We start from the raw sequence: 20,469 nt of genomic DNA, 5'->3' as shown, positions 1-20,469 counted from the left end.
GATGCCACCCACGTGTAAAATATATGTGACAAATATCCTCAATTGTCCTAGTTTTCGAGTATCCATAGTCTCCTGATGTGGTGCTTTATTTTTTAACCCTAAATACAAAAGGAAAAATATCGTATAGACCCCCAATTTCTAAACTTATTGTGTTATAGCTCCTTCCAACTTTTCTCTTTCAAAGTTGTATTCCAACTCATGCCTTAGAGAAATGTGTGTGAGAAGAGAGAGATGCATTTCGTTCTCAAGTACTACTTATACAAAAGAAGAGAATTTCATTTCATACATGGATCAATTTCTCATCTTGAGAGTATTGCATAAAAAAGTTTGAATTTGGGAGTTTATTATATGCACCAAAAAAAAGTGGTGAGTGTTTTTCATAGAGGATGCTTAGGTTGTCCGTACCATCACATGTAAATATATAATGTTGTGTGTGACAGAAAAAAAAAGTTCAATAAAAATCAAACAATTAGTGATGCAGGAATGTAAGTTATCAATCCATAACAGCATTAAACTTGTCTAATGTTTTGTTAGGTTATCAAACCATATCACAGTGTGAGTGCTGATTCATATGGAAATTGGTTTGGACTGAAATGGTTTCGAGATGGTATGAGTCCACGCTTAGTTTTCCCCGATAACCCTGTATTTTTTCTCTCTCTTTAAGCTTGTCTAATGTTTTTTTATTTCCCTTTTAAATTCCCACCCATAAAGCTCTAATCTGACATGGATATGTAGGTGAATGATCCAATCCATATGTGTATACCTATACTATGCATGGGCCAAGGGGACAAGAGAAATATTTGGTTTGCTTCTTCTAGTTTATTTGCTGACCCAGTGGACCAGCCTCTCAAATGGTACAACTTAGATTCAAGTGTCCCTTGCCCATTAAGGGACATACAACATTGAACCCATGCCTCAAATGATTAAAAATCTGACCTTTTCACCACATGACTTTGGGGACACTCTTTGTGGGGTATTGCCTACAATAGATGATAGATGACCCTTGATCTGCCCTACTGTGGGGAGAATACGTGACATTTTGCGTAAATGGCAATGTTTTGCATGGATGTGTACTGAATACATCCATGTTATATTTCGCTTTTTAAGTTTGGAAAAAGTTTAGGTAAGGGCGAGGCCCTAAACAATTAAAAATTAAAGCGCACCTTAAAAAGCTCACTTTGAAGAAGAAGTTTCGTTATTGAAAAACCCTCAACTCGATCATCTCGACCACAAGATGTATGGATATGAGAAAAAATAGATTTCAAGTATTGAAAATAGTACATCATGTAATATATTATTTAGACTGTCAATTTTCAATATTTTCAAGTGTTCTTAGATCTGCTCTATCTACATTAATTTTAAATATTTAAATTTTATAATTAGAGATGAAATTAAATTTTCAAGTCATCCAAAAGATTTTTGATACTGAAACAAAATATTTTGGCACTATTTGAAAGTCCGCCTTACTTTGATTGTTTAGGGCCTCAGCCTTATACAACCTCACCCTTTAAGTTTTAAGGGATGTGCTTTAGTTTGTAGCCAATGATTTTTTGAGCATATGTTGTTCATTCACTCTCTTGGTTAAAACTCTGCATACGATTGTTTTGAGAACCCTAATTTGAAGATGCAAGGCTCTCAACTTAGCGACCAACTTTAAAAAAGGAAAAAGAAAATCACATGCATTCCATTCTTAGAAAGAATAATGTTCCAAGATCAATGGAAACTTCCCATTTTTTGGGTAGACGGAGTTAATTATTTTGAAACTAAATCAATTTTTTTGTTTAAAAATACTTGTATGGTAATTTTAAAGTAAATCTAAAATTTTTAAAGGCACATTTGGTTCACGTGAAATTGTTTTTTAGAAATCATTTTCACATGAAAAATTATCTCATGCAGTCAAGTGTGAAGAATATTTCTATACTAATTGGTCTCAGTGGAAAGTAATCGATATAAAATTATTCTCATACTTGACCGCATGAGATAATTTTTTCATGTGAAAATGATTTATAGAGAATAATCTCATGCGAAGCAAACGTGCCATAAATGTAAATGATTATCGTAAGTAGATGTTTTGTCCGAGGGAATAAGTGTGTGAGGTACATTTGAAGGAGAACCACAATTTTTTTTTTTTTGTTGTAATTCAGTGGGGAAGACACATCCTACCTATTTTTTCAGACAGCTTAGGAGTTATTTTTTTTTAAGGTATTGGTGTACTTATTTTTTCAAATGGTTTAGGAGTTATATTTTTTAAAGTATTAATAGTATGATGTCAATCGGAATAAAAATCACAACGTGATGACTAAGGTGAGGGGGTGCTACCACCGCCTCTTTTTTTGAAACACAATATATTCTTCCAATGAGGAAGGGGATTACTATCAAGAAGAATGTCATAACATGTTACTTTGAAGTTCTAAATAGGCTTGTAATGATGTTTGATCTTATTATTGGAAAATTTATTTAAAGAATTATGACTCATGAACGTTGAATTATTTAACATTCTATCCATATTTTTTTTTAAACTTCAAAATACATATATAGGTAAAATGTTGAATAGTTTATTTCTCATACGCATTCTGATAAAATCCCCCCTTTCCATTCCATAGTAGATGGGTGGTTGAATTTTGGACAAAATTTGTATAGAATCCTAATTTCTCATACTATTTAATGGTAGATCCTCATTTCGTTTTTCTTTCGAGCGGCATAAGTAAACCCCTAAAGATTTCACCCTATCTTTTTATATATTATCTCCCTCGTTTATTGATTTTTGATCATAAAAATTAGCTCTAATAAATATTTTTGTACCATTTCAACCCAAAAATGTTTTTAATAGGTGGAAAGGGGAACAGAAGGTTAAAAAAGTTTTTAGAATAAAATGATATAAAAAGATTTATTAGGGTTAATTTTTATGATAAAAAATCAATAAAAGAGGGTGATGAGGGGTACGGTGAAATCTTTGAAGGTTTCCTTAAGAGAAAAATAAAAAGAGGGTCTACTGTGAGGAACTAAGGTTTTATACGAATTTTTCCCTTGAATTTTTCCTCGTACTCATTTCAAAAGTAATTTTAATTGTGCAGGATCAAAGTAAGGAGTTTGTAAATGTGAGTACATATTTTGGTGGGTTAAGTAGAGATGACAACTTATAAACTAATGCGTCATATATCAGATTGAGGCTCGGTCTCGCAAGGGTTTGAATCCAATTCCCCCTATTTAACTTGGGTGAGTTCGAGTTGGGCGATACAGTGAACCAGAGTTGGATTGAGCTATATTTAAATTTTTTTTTTTTTTTATTATTATGCAACCTCGTGTTTCTTTAGCATGGGTTAACTATTGATCCTGTCCAACACTAGCAACTCATGAGTGAGAGAGGCAATTTTTAGAACACTCCCATTTAGTGAAGTTGGGGTGTTTGATCCACATTAAGAGGATGATAATCGCTCAATTAAAGGGCAATTCTAGGGAATAAAAATTTTTTTTGAAAACGTTTAACCCAACAAAAATTAGGAGAAAATTTGAAGCTAGTTTGTTGAACCCAAAATTTTGACCACATTTAAGCCAAGTAAAATCTTGGCGGTGACCCTTTATAAAAAGAAAAAATTTATATAAGGGCACAATTTTAAAATATAGAATTAAAGTGCATCTAAAAAATTTATCATAAAAAATTGTTTTGATCTTACAACACACCATCTGGACCGTTTATTTTCAAGTGTTTATAAATTTACATAATTTGAATTATTTATGATAAAATTTAAAGGTGTACTTTAATTTGATCGTTTAAAGTTGCAACTTTATACAAACCATACCCAAATTTTTTTATTAACTTTCGTTTATGAAATTAGAAGATAAGATTTGGCGCCTCTTCCTAAAATTCCCTTTCCAAGCAAGACTTCTAATATGAAGGGTATTCTAGATATTATAGGAATAAATAATCGGGTTTCCAGTCATTTGTATCTAGGGCTTCAACACCCGCGATCATTTTGAAATTCAAAACAACTGAAAGATGCAATCGCCGTCAAATTGACGGCGAACCCCAGACTGCAAACGGCGCTTTCCCGCTCTGGCCCTGCTCACCGTTGGGAGCCGTTAACGCAAAGAGGATAAATACGCTCTTTTCCCTCCTGTTTCCCCCATTTCTCTCACTGCACTCGCCTCTCTCACTAAGACCAAACCCTAACCCCAAATCTCCATCTCCCGATTTTCAGAAAGCCTAACCCTAATTTTGTCTGAAGACGAACATCATTTCCCCTATTCTTCTCCACCAAACCCTAGATTCAGTCTTCCTCGAGCTTTCCTCCATTAATTTTCCTCTGCGAAAATGCGTGAAATCCTGCACATTCAAGGTGGTCAGTGTGGTAACCAGATCGGTGCTAAGTTCTGGGAAGTTGTTTGTACAGAGCATGGTATTGATTCAACTGGTCGCTACCATGGTGACTCAGATCTGCAACTCGAGAGAGTGAATGTTTACTATAATGAAGCGAGTTGTGGAAGATTTGTTCCGAGGGCTGTGCTCATGGATCTGGAACCGGGTACCATGGATAGTGTGAGATCTGGGCCTTATGGCCAAATTTTCAGGCCTGATAACTTTGTTTTTGGGCAATCTGGTGCTGGAAACAACTGGGCGAAGGGCCATTACACTGAAGGAGCAGAGCTTATTGACTCCGTCCTGGACGTTGTCAGGAAGGAGGCTGAGAACTGTGACTGCTTGCAAGGCGAGTTTTCTTTTGTATTATGTTTTTATTTTTTGTAGTTTTTTTGTTATGTTTTTCTTTCATTTTCTTGTTTTGAGGTTTTTTCTCCACTCTTGGCTTCTTTGTGTTTGTTTTCATGTTTTGTATCATTTCCTATTCGTGATTTACTATGGCGTTGTGGTACTTTACTCTGGTTTGAATTTTTATGTGACGAATTCTTCTAGTTTTTTCTCTTACTGGGAAAATATTACGGGATTATGGACTTTTCTTCTTAATTGTTTAAAAATTTCAATTCTTTTCCGTGGTTCAGACCAAGTTTGTTTTCTTGGTCTACTTTCTGGATCTGCATTTTTTAATATGCGCCCAATATACTTACTCTTCCGCATTTTTGGTCACCAACTTCCTTGGTTTTCCTTTATTTTCCCTTCTTGTGTTATTGATATACTCTTCTTGATCGATCTGTACACGAGTGGATTTCTGCATGATTTTGCTGGTTGATCTAGTTGTTTTGTTGTTGAACATTTGAATTTTAGTAGTAAATGGTAATTACTAAGTGTAAATTTCTTTTTGTTATGTAGAAATTTACTTGCTCAATGCAAATGATTTATTTTATTTGGTATTTAATGTGTCTTGTATGCCTTATTTTTATGGGATTAATATGGATTATTTAACAAGCTCCTGTACCATTTTGTATTCCAATCTCAAAATGGACGAGATTGGGAATCAGAAAAACTCCAATGGCCTTGCAGAACTTATGATCACTAGATTTTTATTATTTTAGTTTGATCCATATTCTCTTGAAATTTTCCCTTCATGATTTTCTACCCAATACATAATAAGCAATTTGTTTAGTTTTTCTGATTCCCAATCTCGTCCATTTTGAGAACTTATCTGTTCCTTGTGTTCAATGTCCTTTGTAACTCTGTATTTCTTAAACTCAGATGTCTAACCCTTCCTGTTCCACGATTATTGCATACTAATCTTGACATACGAGTTTATTTTTATTTTTATTCTCAAATTTTCTTTCGTTCTTACATTGACTGCAACTTCTAATAAGCCATTTGTGTTCTATTATATTTTCTCTATACTTCCTTTCTCTCAAGGACACCTCCGTATTTTTGTAATGCCCCTAACAAATTTTGTTAATAGCCATTTAATAGACATCCTATCCTCACGTGGCTGTGCACACATGTAACAGGTTTTCAAGTTTGTCACTCTCTGGGTGGAGGAACTGGCTCTGGAATGGGCACCTTGTTGATCTCTAAGATCAGGGAGGAGTACCCAGACAGGATGATGCTCACCTTCTCTGTGTTCCCTTCACCAAAGGTCTCAGACACTGTTGTCGAGCCATACAATGCCACGCTTTCTGTGCACCAGCTTGTGGAGAATGCAGATGAGTGCATGGTCCTTGACAATGAAGCTCTCTATGATATCTGTTTCAGGACCCTCAAGCTCACCACTCCTAGCTGTAAGTTACACTTTGTATTCCTATTATTTATCTTGTATAGTCCCCATGTTATATTGTATACTGGTGGCTTAATTTGGGTTTCGAGCATTACTCTTTAAAAGAATTGTTAGTTTCCTCTTATGAAAACTAGATTACAATTTTATCCTTTTGTTTTTTTTAATGATTTGATTTGATAATGTTTCCTTCTTCATAGGTCTGGCACTTTCTGAAATATTTTTTATGCATGGCTCATGTGAGCTCTGTGGAATGTTAGATTTCATACTCTGATTTTCTCTGTTTGAACATTTTTGGAATCAAATTTTAAATCCTGAGATCAAACCTATTTTATTTTCCACACATTTCGTTGATATTGCATGCCCTTGTTTTGTTTCTTCTTTCCCGGGGCTGGATTTTTGCTTTTAATTGAAGAAACTAAAGAGATCTATCTCAACCTCATCTGTGAATGGTGTTTCAATTAGCCTGAAAATCGGGCTTTAAACCATACCCTGCAAAAACATTTGGCAAACATCATGCTGATTTTTTTTGGCTGTTTCCATAGCTGAATGCATACACATTTCATTTTTGTTGCCACTTTTTCTATGCCATGTTTGTTCTTTTTCTTAGCAATGAAGTCCTCTCTCCCTCTCTATTTACTTTGCAGTTGGTGATCTAAACCACCTGATCTCGGCCACCATGTCTGGTGTGACCTGCTGCCTCCGTTTCCCTGGGCAGCTTAATTCTGACCTGCGTAAGCTGGCTGTGAACCTCATTCCCTTCCCTCGTCTCCACTTCTTCATGGTTGGCTTTGCCCCCTTAACCTCCCGTGGTTCCCAGCAATACCGAGCCCTCACTGTCCCTGAACTAACCCAACAAATGTGGGATGCCAAGAACATGATGTGTGCTGCCGACCCCCGCCATGGTCGATACCTAACTGCCTCTGCTATGTTTAGAGGCAAAATGTCCACTAAAGAAGTCGATGAGCAAATGATCAATGTCCAAAACAAGAACTCCTCTTACTTTGTCGAGTGGATCCCTAACAATGTGAAGTCAACTGTTTGTGACATCCCACCGACTGGGTTGAAGATGGCGTCAACTTTTATTGGGAATTCTACTTCGATTCAAGAGATGTTCAGGAGAGTTAGCGAGCAGTTTACTGCCATGTTTAGGAGGAAGGCTTTCTTGCATTGGTACACTGGTGAGGGAATGGACGAAATGGAGTTTACTGAGGCTGAGAGCAATATGAATGATTTGGTGTCTGAGTATCAGCAGTATCAGGATGCAACTGCAGATGAAGAGGGAGAGTATGATGATGAAGAGGAGGAGCCCCAAGAGGTTTAGTGAGTTGAGAGAGCAGGTCTTTCCTCCCTCTCTCTCTCTCTCTCTTATCTCTCTATAGTTTGTTCCCCAGGATGTGTTACACTTGTCCCCCCCCCTCTCTCTCTTCATACTGTGTGGGATTGAGTGCAACATCCAGTTGCTGAGGTTTGTGCTTGAGCTTTGAGGATTGACATTGTTTAGTTGGGTTTTTTTATAGTTGCAAACTCAGTTTAATTTTCTTTTTATTCTGTTTTTTTTTTCTTTTTGGGAGAAGTTTATGGTTGTGTTGTTACTCTACTACTTTTGGGGCAATACTGTTATAGTGTTAATTTGGGGCTGAACCTGTTGGTTTCAAGTTTTTTTTTGTCTTCCTTTTCATGGATATGTTGAACTCATATTCCAAGATTCTACTTGCTTCTCTCTCTCTCTCTCTCTATATGCAATGTGTTGAATGCTGAAGATCTGTTTGTTGCATGTGTGTACTTATTTTTCATATATGGACGGGGATGAATTCCAGAATGCCTATGGCTTTTTCTTACTTGCTTTTCCCACTGAGGATTCCTAGTGGCTTTTGCTGCTAGTCCATGTGGAAAAGATTCTCTCTCTCTCTCTCTCTTCCCTGCATGTGAAAGAAGGTTTTCCTGACTGCAATTTGGAATCATTCAATTATACCATGCAATATGTGGAATGCCTCTGAGTGTTACCTGTCAATAAAGAGAAGATTCTTCAGCAGAAAGAGTTCACCTGCTTGCTTGGTGATAAAGGTCTCAACAAAACCCACTGAAAAGCGGATTAAGATCTGAACATCTGTTACTGCCTTATTTGGTTCATTCGGTGGCAATGATTTTGCTTTAAAACACTCTTATTCTCCTTCCATGTGGAAGGAGATGCCTTCGCTTTGTTGCAGCCTGCTTGGTTCTCTCTGTGTACGTGCATTTGGACTCTCTCTACCCCCATGTGAATGGAGATTTCTTTTGCTGGCATGAGGTGGATGCCTCTGGGAATAAACTGTCTTCATATGGATAATCTACAAAGGGCATAAAGACTATCGTTTTTTTCAATGTGAGCCATATCTGAAAATTTTTAGATGAAATCTTGCGTTTGTTTCTGGTAGATCAGCTCGGTTTGCAGTTGTCTTACAAACCAGTCAATGGTTTGGTTGAAGAAATTCAGTAAAATTTGCTGATAGGGTAAGTCCCTTATTCATGGTAGGAATGGAATGGAATTTAAGACCTGCACCTTATTGTTTTGAACAATGAACACTTGCTTGTGACTTTATTTTCAATTTTTGGAACAAAAAGTAAACATTACACAACAAACAGAGAGAATTGTACAAATGGATTTAATCATACTAACATTCTTATTTGCATTCCAAAACAGTGGTGCCTGCGTTGCCATGAACAATAGTGATAGTTGTAATAATTTATGAAAGCCATGCGAGTAGCTCACGTGAAAGGTTAATTGCAGTCTTGAGGTTCAACCAAAGTACATGGCTACCTGTCTCACACCACTAGTGTAATTGTTAGCAAGGCGTCATCCCTCTCTCTCTCTAGAAAAAGGTGTATCCCGGCTGTCTTTCCCCATGTGATTATGCTTGGCCTTTCTATTTTGCTCCTCCTGCATTCTCCATTAACTAAACTGACTCCCCCCCATATTTCTCTCCCATCCGGTGCACATCTCATCCAACATCATCTCTCTCAGTGCACATCTCTCTCTCTCTCTCTCAGAGCGCACAACTCATCTCCAATAATCTGAATGGTCTCACTGAACATCACCATAAACATCAATGTTGGGATTTATGGTGGATTGGCAGAAAGAACCATGCTGGTTCCAGGTTTTGAGACCAGCGATATTCCATAATTTTGCCTTCTGTTTCAATTTAAGTAGAAAAAAATATATATATGAGAGAGAGTCATATACTTAATTCTATTTGGAATACCGCCACACAAAAAAAACAGTGATGCTCAATATGGGTATCAGCTTTGCAGGCTCAATGATTTCCAAATTATTTCAAGATCAACATTCCCTCCTGAAAGAACAATCACGATGTTTTTGCATTGATTCAATGTTGGCATCTCTCTAAATTGCTGTGACAGAACAGCAGCAAGGCCAACAGCTCCACTAGGTTCCACAGCTACTTTCAGTATCTCATAACACATTCTCATGGCTTCCACAATTTCACCTTCCTCCACTGTGATCACTTCGTCCACCAAATCTCGAACAATCGGCCTGGTTTTCATTGATGGTTCATATTTTTCAGGGTCAATCTTTATGAATAAAAAGGATATCACGTGAATGGAACTATAATAAATACACAAATGGACAAGTGAACAAATTCAGTTAAGTTGAGCTAACGTGTGTGTGTGTGCAAGAGAGAGCGAGAGAGAGAGCATGTTGAATTACAACCAAAATAGATAGATCAGAGGTTGCTAAGATTTAAGCATAAATTTACCAGGTTAGATCACCAAGATGAGCTCTCAGTCCATCTGCAATAGTATGGGTTTGAGCCAGTGTCACTATCTTTCCTGCTGCTTTGGATTGCGCAACATCATCTGCCCCTGTAGGTTCGGCTGCAAGTATCCGAATTGAGGGGTTCATGGCCTTGGCAGCCAAGGCCACCCCCGAAATCAAACCCCCTCCTAAAATTTTCAGAGGGAGAAATCAAAGTGAAGCAACTTCAAGTTTCAAACATGTTAAATGAGAACTTGAGACTAGAGAGAGAGAGATGACTTCAGTGAGAACGAACCACTTATTGGAACAACTATTGTGTCCACCATGGGTACTTGCTCCAGTAACTCCAATGCTATCGTACCTTGGCCACTAAAAGCATTAAAAAGCATATCAACAGTTGATTGTGATCACAGATTAAGTGCAAAAAAGAAAGTGTGAAAAATGGGATGGATGGTTTTTTTGGTCCCTAAAGATGTTAAGCATATTTTCACTTCTAAAATGAAAGGAAACAAGAATAAGGTCTTCCATGTGTGGGTTAGCCATTACTGTAATCTGACAAAGCAGCAGTATATGCCTATTTGATGATCATATATTTCATGCAGGTTCTTAGCATTTACATGATAATAATTTAAAGATGTAAGGATCAATCTCGTTGTGCATCTGATAATTTGCAGACATTTCTTTTACTGAGAAAAGCAGCAAACTATGAGGCGACCAGTGAGATTGAGATTTCTTTATTGAATTGGTAATTGATAATACCCATGTAAAAATTATCAAATTGGTAATTGATGATACCCAAATGAAAATTATCTCCTTTGCTCTGTTCTCCATTACCTCAGGGCCAGTTTGTATAGCACACTTAAGTCGCCAAACCAAGCCACCATCTTGGGAATAGGGAAATACAGGTTTTCAAGGTTTTACCCCATCCACAATATATCCAGTGTTTACATACTAATGAGACAAATTTTCTTTTTCTAAACATGCTATTAGTTAGCACCATAGCTTGAGATATGTAAGGTTGGTTCATTGTCAAGGATATTATACTTCCTAAAGGTCTTTGTGTGAAGAAGGTTCATCATTTATATCTCAGCTACAAGATGCCAACTTTTATTGATAATCAATGCTGATTTATAATTTTTCTCAGTTGAGTACAAATGATTTACATCAATATGAATAAAAGGAAAAGTTTGTAAGTGCTATTCAACAAGGATCACAAATGGCGACGATGCCAGTAGTGCAGTGTGTATATTGCTTAAAACGTGGACCAGGCAAAAATTGGCAATATTTATTTTTCCTCTTCAAAAGAAACAACCAAGTCAAGGCATATAGAGAAAACAACAAAGTAAATGACAAGAATTTTATGCATACAAGTGAAGTTGATTATGAAGGAAAAATCAATTATCTTGCCAAAATATATTATTGTTAGCAGAACCAATGGTCCTAGACCTCATAAATTAGGATAGAAAACCACCAGAAATTGATTCTTGGTTAACACACCATTGAATGCTTGATCAACTTCAAAAGGGCATAGTGTCACATTCCAGTTAATGATATAAATTTCTACATGGATTTCTCAATTTTTTAAAAGAACTTAGCATGGGAACCAGAAGATAGTTCTCAGGTAATGTATTATTCAATGCTTGATCAACTTCAGAAGATCTTAGTTGTGCCTTGCAGTCCCCTAAAAATCTTGGATGTTCTTTGTGTATTTCTGAGTATTTTTCTTAAATTCGGATAAAAAAAATGGCGACTTATGGCTAGAGTCATAGTGCACAGCATATATTGCTAGTTTCATGTGGTTGTCACTAGTAGAGACCATTCCCCAAGTCTAGCAGGTTCAATTATACGAAAACAAGAACAAGGTTTCCTTGGAAAAGGAAAACATATAGGTTGAATATGGTTTTCATTTGGCTAGTTCTAGTTATATATGAATGTCATGGTTCTCTTTGCCTCTATTATAACCCACTCCATCTAGTATAATACGCTTTTCCATGTAACATCTTAGAAACAATTGAAGGTTGTATTAGGTAATCTATGAACTCGGCATATTCTTGAATCCAATCAATCCACATAGGATTCCGTAAATCAACTTTTCTTTAGTCAGGCTATATTAGTAAATCAACTGTTCAAGGGTCATCACAGGAACCTTGCATGATATCTAGTTTGAAGAATTGTTTAAAAATAAGTACATAAATTAATATGGCACATCCCAAAAACTTAAAACTCAAAAAAGTAAAGGTACGTACCTTATAATGCGGCCATCATTAAATGGGTGAACCAACAAGGCACCAGTTTCATCTTGCACCTTTGCAGCAGTGCTCTCCCTTGACTGCATTGTGGGCTTGCTCCAAATAACATGGCCATCATAACGTTTGACATTCTCAACCTTACATTTTGGAGCATTTTTGGGTATAACAATATAAGCTGGTATTCCTCGTAGCTTTGCTGCCAAAGACACCGCCGCGGCATGGTTACCACTATATGAAACACCCCAGTTACAAATATGATAAGAAAGAGGCAATAATAAGTACAAAGAACATGGATGCTTAGATCCATGCATCAAGATTTTAGCTGGTTTTAAATCTAGGCAAAACAAATTTTGGTTTAAATTGGGCATTTAGGTTGGCAGCAAGTAGGGCAAGGGCTGGAACTTAGCGATTCCTGTCCAATAATGAATTGATTTTTTAATTCAACAGACTGAGTTTCTTTTAACAAATGGGCCAAAATTCAGAATCCATTTTTTGTAACTTCTGTTCAAAAGTCAAATTAGGGGAAATTTATTCACTACATATTTGGCTTTTCTTAATATCAATACTTTATAAGGATTTGCTCACAGTAAGTGCACACAAGTTTCCTACAGTGCCTTCATGTCAACCTAGCCATCCAGTGTCAATAGCAGATGGCCAGGGTGTGTCGCTCCTCTGGTCGAATTCTGTCATTTGTTTAAGGGACTTTACATGAGGAATGACACACCTTAACCATCCCTTGCTGATATCTGACAGCTGGGGTAATGTGAAGACACCATAGGAGTCTTTGATTCTTACTGAATATTTTCCCATTTCATATTTCACTAAAAATAGACAGGAACGGAACAGATCAAGGACTTCAGGCCCATAAGCTTGTTGAACAACAGCTACAAAATCCTTCCAAAATTCCTGGCATCTCTCTTTGGTAGTTACTAGACCAAGGGATCGCCTTGCCGCAGAGTGCCTTTGTCAAAGCTCATCAAATCCTAGATGAAGCCTTGGTAGCTCATGTGTGTATCAACACATGGTTTTGCTTGAAGAAGCCAGGAATCATTTAGAAATTGGAAAATATAAAAATCCTATGATCATTTTAGATGGCCAAAATGTCAAAAGCCTAGGATCATTTTAGATGGGTATTCTTAATCAATTAACATGCTCAACGGGATTCCCAACAAAATTGAGATCAATGTTCATGGTATCTCGATAACCCATTATTTTGGTCCTTATAAATGGTAGACTGCGAGGCTATTTCAACTCTACTAGGGGAATCTGACATAGTGACCCATTGTCTCCATTCTTATTTGCCATTATTGCAGACAGCTTTGGTAGATCTATCTAGCACCTCTATCAACAAGGCTTGCTGGAGGATTTTAGTACCCTCATATAATGAGCCAGTCATATCCCATCTCTTATATACCAACGACACTCTGGTGTTTTGTGATGCGTCCCCATGGCATATTTACAAAATTTGGTTGTTCCTTGAGTGTTTCGGGTCAAGCACTGGTCTACACATGAAAATATCAAAGAACAAGTTTTGGGGTAGGAGGGTCTATGGCTGATCCACCAAACCCATGTTGTCATCTTAGGTGTGTAACAGACAAACTAAAAACAAGACTAAAAAATTACCATTTTGTGTCAGAAAACCCCATAAATCACTATTTGGAATGATCGCTTTCTTTCATGTGAGGTAGAATAACTTCAATCAAAGCCACTTTATTCAATATACTAGTATATTACATGTTAGTCTCCAAAATGCTCATGAATATAGTCCATGAGATCAAGAAAATGATCTGATAACTACTGCAGAGCTGGACAGAAGCAGCCACGAATTTCACGTGGTTATTAGGAGGAAGTATGCAGGACAAAGAGAGAAGGAGGTCATGCAGTTGGAAAATTCAAAGGACAAAACACCGCTTCTTGGAAAAATAGCGTTGGCGCTTTGCAAACTACCAAAATCATCTATAGCAACAAGTCATCAAACATAGTTATGGCACTCAAATGCAACAAGGAGAGAACAAAGACTATTCTCAAGGATGTGGAAAGGAATTCCCTCCACATACGTTTATGAAGAAAGGGAATGGGTTAAAAAAAAAGAAGGGTAAGTCAGTGGGGATTTGGGCCCCTACTCTTTGGTGAGAATGGAGTCAGAGATTTCATCATAGGGTTTGTTGGTACTACCGCAAAGGCCCCAACCCATTCTCAGAAAGGGAATGGGTTAGTTGTTGGAAAGGTGTATGATCCAAGATTGTACGGTGGAATCAGAGTTTGTTACTGGCCAGAAATCGCAAGATGCAAATAGTGAGTGTGATTGATTGCCTGGGTGGCAGCAAATATGGACACCGACTTTCAGGTAAAACCTTTGTTATGAGAAGACTTTGGTGCTGCTAAACTTGCTTGAGATGGTCAGATCCTGCTTCATTCCTGACCATGGTGTGGACAAACTAATTCGGGGCCAAAACGTCTACGTCAACATCAATGTCAATGTCAACTTTTAGGTTTCATCTTTCTACAATGCACTATATACTACAGACCAAAGGCCAGAAATTGCTACGTTGTACGGTCTATTCCTGGCACCTCAAAAGTACAGGCCTTTTACTGGCTGTCATTTCCAAAAAGGCTCTGACCTGGACCATATTAAGAACAGGGCAATACTCCGTCCAAATTAACGTGCCATGTGTTTGGAGGAAGAGGAGATTGTAGACCATCTTTCTCTCAACATTGTAGTTTTGTAACATGCATCTGATCTTTTGTCCTTGGCCTGTTTGACATGGGTCTGCCTCGCTCCCTCGATAACCTACTTCTATCATGGATATCTCCCCCTTTTCTTGCCATTCGAAGGCTGCTTTCGTGCATCAATGTCTTAGCCGTTATCTAGTGCATTTTACTGGAGCACATTCAGCATATTTGGCTGTTTTCCAAGGAGTGGCTACCCAAAGAACAACACCATAGTCGAATCACGTCTTCAGTCATTTCCTGGGCCAACCTGAAAAGAATTTCTAAGTTTTTTCGCCAATCATGCTACAAAGCCAGTGAAAAAATGTCATCTGAACTATTTGACACAAACCACAGAACCCCTCAACTAGGATACCACCAAAACCAGGTCAAATCAAATTAATTTTTCACGGGGGACTAGAAAAGAAACCCAGGCGTTACAGACATTGGCAGGTTTTACTGAAATCATCAAGTACAAATCCTTCTTTCCTATTCCAGCCTGCAGAAGTCAGAGACTCATTGCATGTAGAACCAGGAGCTCTCTTAGCGGGTCTCCAACATTTTGACAGAAATTGGGGTGACAACCTCAGGATTGAGGGAACTTAAGCAAGCATTATCACATGGGCCACAAAACAGATCCTCTGCCCATGGAAATTTTACCAAGAGTTTAACAAAATTCAAGATTTTTGCACATGATTAATATCCAATTCTGGTATACAAAGTGAGAAGCAGATGAGCTCGCTGATGGCCTCACAAAAGAAAAAGCTCACTTGACTGTCACTCATGATCGCCATACACAATATCCCCATTATATAGGCAGGTTCATCAATGCCACAGTTTTACCCCAATTTCCTTTTCTTTTGCCTTTATCATTTTAATTGTTAAGGTTCAACACATGACTCAACACAATTTTTTATAGAGAAAATTATGCTTCTCATTTTTGTCGGGCCTTTGGGGCAAATCAGAAACGAGTACATTTCAATTTCATAAGGAAATTAAAGGTTATTTATCAAAAAGGAAAATGGGGACCTTGAGGTTGTTTCGGCCACCATATCCAAATTTGTCTTGGCAAGACATTGACATCAAAATTTAGGCAAAATGTCTCTGAAATGTAAGAAAACATGATGAACTAGGCATTCTCGAGAGCTTAAAGCGAACCTGCTGTGCGTTACGACCCCTTTAGCCGCTTGGTCATCCTGAAGTGAAAATATAGCATTGCAAGCACCTCTGAATTTAAAAGCTCCACTGGGCCGGGTATTTAGCAAAAAAAAAGTCCATAAATCAGAATGCAATAATGTAGATTCCCGTAATATATTTTCTAGCATACTTTTACAAATCTATAGAAGGGGAAAGAATCAGGTTTGAATTATCTTGTATCATTTTTGTGTAGAAGTCAGAGGTCAATGGATAACTCAGAAAAAAGGTAAAAGTGAGATAATAAAATGTCATGTTCATAATCTATATTGAATTCTTACCCCTTTTGAAATAACTCACACTTAAAAAACAATTTTCTCCCAGAGATAGAATCCAACGTGGAAGACGTGAGGACTGGAGTGGTGTGTATGTATGGCCCAATCCGAGTTTTAGCTTCTCTTATGGATTCTAGATCTGCAGCATAATTCTTTTGGGTGTGTGACAAATTATCTCCATCCATCTGCATTTATGAACAACGTAACTGCATCGTCTTTCATTAAAGAACATTACAAAATGAAAGACAGAAAAAAAGCAGAGTAACAACAAACAATATATCAAAATTTCTAAAGTACTATTCTCTTTCTTTCACTCTGAGATGTAGATATTATTTCTGGTGCTGAATTATTTGCAAGGTAGGGGGAGCCATGAGAACTTCCCTATTGTGGGAAAGGAGAAATACAAGGTGAAGGGCATTGACATTTGTTGAAGTGTACTATAACTCGCAAGCATTATGTTAAGGTGGTTGTCAAGCTAAGTCGAAGCAAGACATCATCACCGCAGAAATGGTCAAGATAGGAAGTGGGGCATTCATTGAACAACTCTTTCTGAGCAAGGTTGCAAGGGAAAGCTACGGCAAAATAGAGGCTATATTGGGGCCTCACATATTGTCGTGCTCAAAGTGGGCTGAGGGTAAATGCAGATGAGTGGAGTATCTAAATTACAGAGTAGGTGTGACAACATAGGCATATGCTTTTGGGAAAAATTTCGTCAATGTAGAGGGAGAGAAATGTGAGGTGTCATTAAAAAAGAATAAACAGAACCACTGTATGCTTGTGGGCTTGTATACTATGGACCATTTATCTTTGTTACAAGGAGGTCACAACTACTCCAAGTCATTAGATGTCAAATTGGATGGCTTGAAATGTTTCATGAAGTTTGATAATTTTTTTTTGAACTTTGAGTCTAGTCAATGACATTCTCACAACCATCTGATTTGAAATTTGATGGGCGAGTAATTGTGACCTCCTCGTATGAAAAGTAAATGGTCTCTTTGTACACTTTTCCTATGCTTGTCAAATACATTATGAACCTTAATAGGCACAAGGCAAATGATGCTCACAAGTTAACTGGCCCTTGATCAATGTATGGGCAATTCGTCCCCAAAGATAAGATTGATATTTGAATACCAGCTGCACAAAGACATAATTTATGATTGAGATTCTTGTTCATAATGAGCAGCTCCAATGCAGAAAAGAAAGGGGAGTGTGAAACCTTATTTAAAGCCTTGTTTGCAATCCCTTTTAAGGAATGCCAGCTCAATTTGAAACTAAAAGTGTAATTGCTTTCAATTTTTTTTATTAAATGACTTAAAAACACTCTGCAAAAGGTTGGAAGGAACCAAAAAAAAAAAAAAAACACAAGACGAGAAGGTGGAAACACCAAGCAATTGTTTAAGAATCAAGGCTTCAATTGAGATTCATTGGGGTCCTAATCCTGAGTCACGCCATCCGACTTGGCTGAGTCAGAACAAGACGTGGCCAAGTCTGTTTAAAAAAAATAAGAAAGTAAAAAAAATAGGTGAGATTCGGGGCAGTTCCTAGATTTTGCCTCCAGAATCGCCAGGGTTCCAGTTCTTTAATAAATGCCCCAAGCCATGGACAATATTGGAAAACTCCCCTTAAGCTAATTAGGTTTCTAACAGTATGGCTTCTTATGAGGCTCAGAATTCTGTATAGATGGTGTCATTTAAGTAGGAAAAAACATGTCTTGTCATTCATTTTCCACCAATTTTTATTTGTTTGATGGGTGGTGACTTTTATGTTTTTGTATTAATAAAATCATATTACACATCAATTTGCACCACTTAATTACAGTCCAAAGGGATCTTCAAGTCCAGTTGAAAGACCCAAACCAAAATTACCCCAACAAAATAGCGGGAATTTATCAAATACCCAAGAGATTAACTACTTAACATTTTACCAATTGCAACTATTCCAACTCATGATCATGTATCTTTTGATGGGTGTTTTCAAATTAAATCAAAAGATATAGGTAGAATGTTAAATAGTATATCTCCCATGGGTATTTGGATAAATTTCCCATTGAACAATTTCAGAGAAATTGACAATAACCAATAATATTCCATCAATTTTTGCGACCTATTAATGTTCATTTTTTGCAAAATTGTAAATATAGATGTATGCATTGCAGGATGAACTGTTGCATCCATTACAGGTCATCAGCTGGAATCCATCAAACAATAGTTTGAACACATTTTTCCTGTAACTACACTATAGTTCAAAATTAGCAACATAAAAAACTTAAAAAAGAAACCAATTCTTTTATGTCTTATTCTTCTAAATGGAATTATATGTCTTTTGGAATAAGGTTACGATCAGACAGTTGCACAAATAAATGTGCACCAAATTTCCCAGAAAAAAACACAAAATTCCACATTATCCTGCAAGTTACGCATTAATAAAACTAGGATTAGGTTCAAGCTCCGCAGAGATAGAAAGGAAGCTCTTTTACACCTACTGCGATAAATTTCCATTGTATATATCTTTAATGAGATAACTAATTTTGTCAGAGGATTAGTCAACCATCAATGTGCTCATAGGGATTAAGGGAAAAGGAGTAAGCACTTACATGATTCGTTGCAGAAATAATGCTTAGGGTTTACAGTGGCAATGGAGCAGATGCACCGTTAAACTGTGTATATATTTGAGAAATTTGAGCCCCATTTTCTCGTCCTCCTTATTTTTTCTGAAAGAAAAGGTTTGTGTGCGGCGTCGACCTTGTACTATTAAAGTAAGCCGCACCCCAAAACCACGGGTATATACTCTTAAGATGCTTAAAAAAAACTCTCAAATTGATCATGTCAACCTCGAAGTATGTATACATATAAATAAAACGGATTCCAATTTATGAAAATAATACATCTTGTAATATATATCTTGGACCATCTATTTTCAAAATTTGTAATTGTTTATAGATATACTCTACATCATTTTTTGAGATTTAAACTTCATAAGGGATTGTTTATAAAGAGTTCATTTATCTTTCGTACATCAAGATTATAATCATTATTGTTTCTTAAATTTCAAAATAGATGGTTGTAAGAGTGTATTGAATAGACACAAAAGTTCAAAAAAATCTTAATAATTAGCATAGTTTTGAGGTGCCACGGCTTTAATAATGGAAAAAATTATAAAATACCCTCAAAATAGACTTTCCAAGTATTTTACTCACCACTTAAGCTTTCCTAACAACTCCCTCCAAAACCTATGTTTCCTGGCAAAGACCTAATACAAAAAGTTATTTGTTTTTTAAGAAAATATCCTTCATTTACATAAAAAATCATTTTCGCCGGAGAGGGTAGTCGGTGTTTGGAAGAGGCGGTTTGGAGTTTGGAAGAGGTGGTCCGGTGATTATTTTGTTGGAATGGACAGTCTGGTGTTTCATTGTGGTGGTCCGGAGATTATGCTATTAGAAAAATGGGTAGCCTGACATTTTGAAATGGTAGTCCGGCATTTTGAAAGGGCAGTCCGACGTTTTGGCATTTTAAAGGGGTAATCCGATGTTTAGAATTTGTGGTCCTGCGCTTTGAAATTAGCAGTCTGGCGTTGTACAAGAGAGCTCCGGTGTTTCCTTTTATTGGGATCCAAAAATGATATGTTATGTATGAAAAAGGTATTTTTGTCAAAACTATTTGTATTGGGGGTATTTGCTACGAAACATGATTTTTGGAAGGAAAAGTTGTATTGGGGGTATTTGTTAGGAAACATGATTTTTGAGAAAGAAAGTTGCTAAGAAAAGTTAGGTAGGGTAAATTGATTGGAAAGTCCATTTTGGAGAGGTTTTTACAATTTTTCTTTAATAATTTTCATACTTAATACACGCTTCACCCTTTTTTGAAATACCTCCACTTTGGACATTGACCCTTTTCTGAAATACCTCCAATTTGGACATTGACCCTTTTCTTCTGAAATACCTCCGCTTTGGATATTGACCCTTCTCTGAAATACCCCCACTTTGGACATTGACGATCCAAGGTTCACACTTAATACACGCTTCACCCTTTTTTGAAATACCTCCACTTTGGACATTGACGATCCAAAGTTCACACTTAATACACGCTTCACCCTTTTCTGAAATACCTCCACTTTGGACATTGACCCTTTTCTGAAATACCTCC

The 20,469-nt window shown here is 36.9% G+C and overlaps 2 protein-coding genes across 4 annotated transcripts; one reads left to right on the top strand and one right to left on the bottom strand.

Moving 5' to 3' along the window:
* The first annotated feature begins 4,126 nt into the window (after window positions 1-4,126).
* LOC18422898 (tubulin beta-2 chain) lies at window positions 4,127-7,857 on the top strand. Its single transcript, XM_006827617.4, has 3 exons — window positions 4,127-4,706; window positions 5,884-6,153; window positions 6,794-7,857. Exons 1-3 carry the CDS (start codon window positions 4,313-4,315, stop codon window positions 7,468-7,470), a joined length of 1,341 nt encoding a protein of 446 aa, XP_006827680.1. The 5' UTR covers window positions 4,127-4,312; the 3' UTR covers window positions 7,471-7,857.
* An 838-nt stretch (window positions 7,858-8,695) lies between these two features.
* Window positions 8,696-19,011, bottom strand: SR (serine racemase). 3 transcript variants are annotated; one of them, XM_020671530.2, is made up of 8 exons: window positions 18,921-19,011; window positions 17,392-17,461; window positions 16,334-16,533; window positions 16,017-16,103; window positions 12,147-12,377; window positions 10,196-10,269; window positions 9,902-10,088; window positions 8,696-9,678 (listed from the first exon to the last, which is right to left on the bottom strand). In XM_020671530.2, the coding sequence occupies exons 3-8, from the start codon at window positions 16,516-16,518 to the stop codon at window positions 9,426-9,428; spliced, it is 1,017 nt and encodes a 338-aa protein (XP_020527189.1). In that variant the 5' UTR covers window positions 16,519-16,533; window positions 17,392-17,461; window positions 18,921-19,011; the 3' UTR covers window positions 8,696-9,425. The 3 variants fall into 3 exon arrangements, with proteins under 3 accessions (XP_020527189.1, XP_011626104.1, XP_088727579.1); XM_011627802.3 differs by having other exon boundaries at window positions 16,334-16,512; XM_088871453.1 differs by lacking the exon at window positions 17,392-17,461 and having other exon boundaries at window positions 16,334-16,512; window positions 18,921-18,992.
* Between the last annotated feature and the right edge of the window lie 1,458 nt (window positions 19,012-20,469).

This window comes from Amborella trichopoda, chromosome 7, assembly GCF_054954075.1.
Source record: "Amborella trichopoda isolate Santa Cruz 75 chromosome 7, AtrichopodaSantaCruz75HAP2 v2.0, whole genome shotgun sequence".
Taxonomy (NCBI): domain Eukaryota; kingdom Viridiplantae; phylum Streptophyta; class Magnoliopsida; order Amborellales; family Amborellaceae; genus Amborella; species Amborella trichopoda.
The sequence above is the reverse complement of the archived record's forward strand: the minus strand, read 5'-3'. Positions and strand labels throughout refer to the sequence as shown.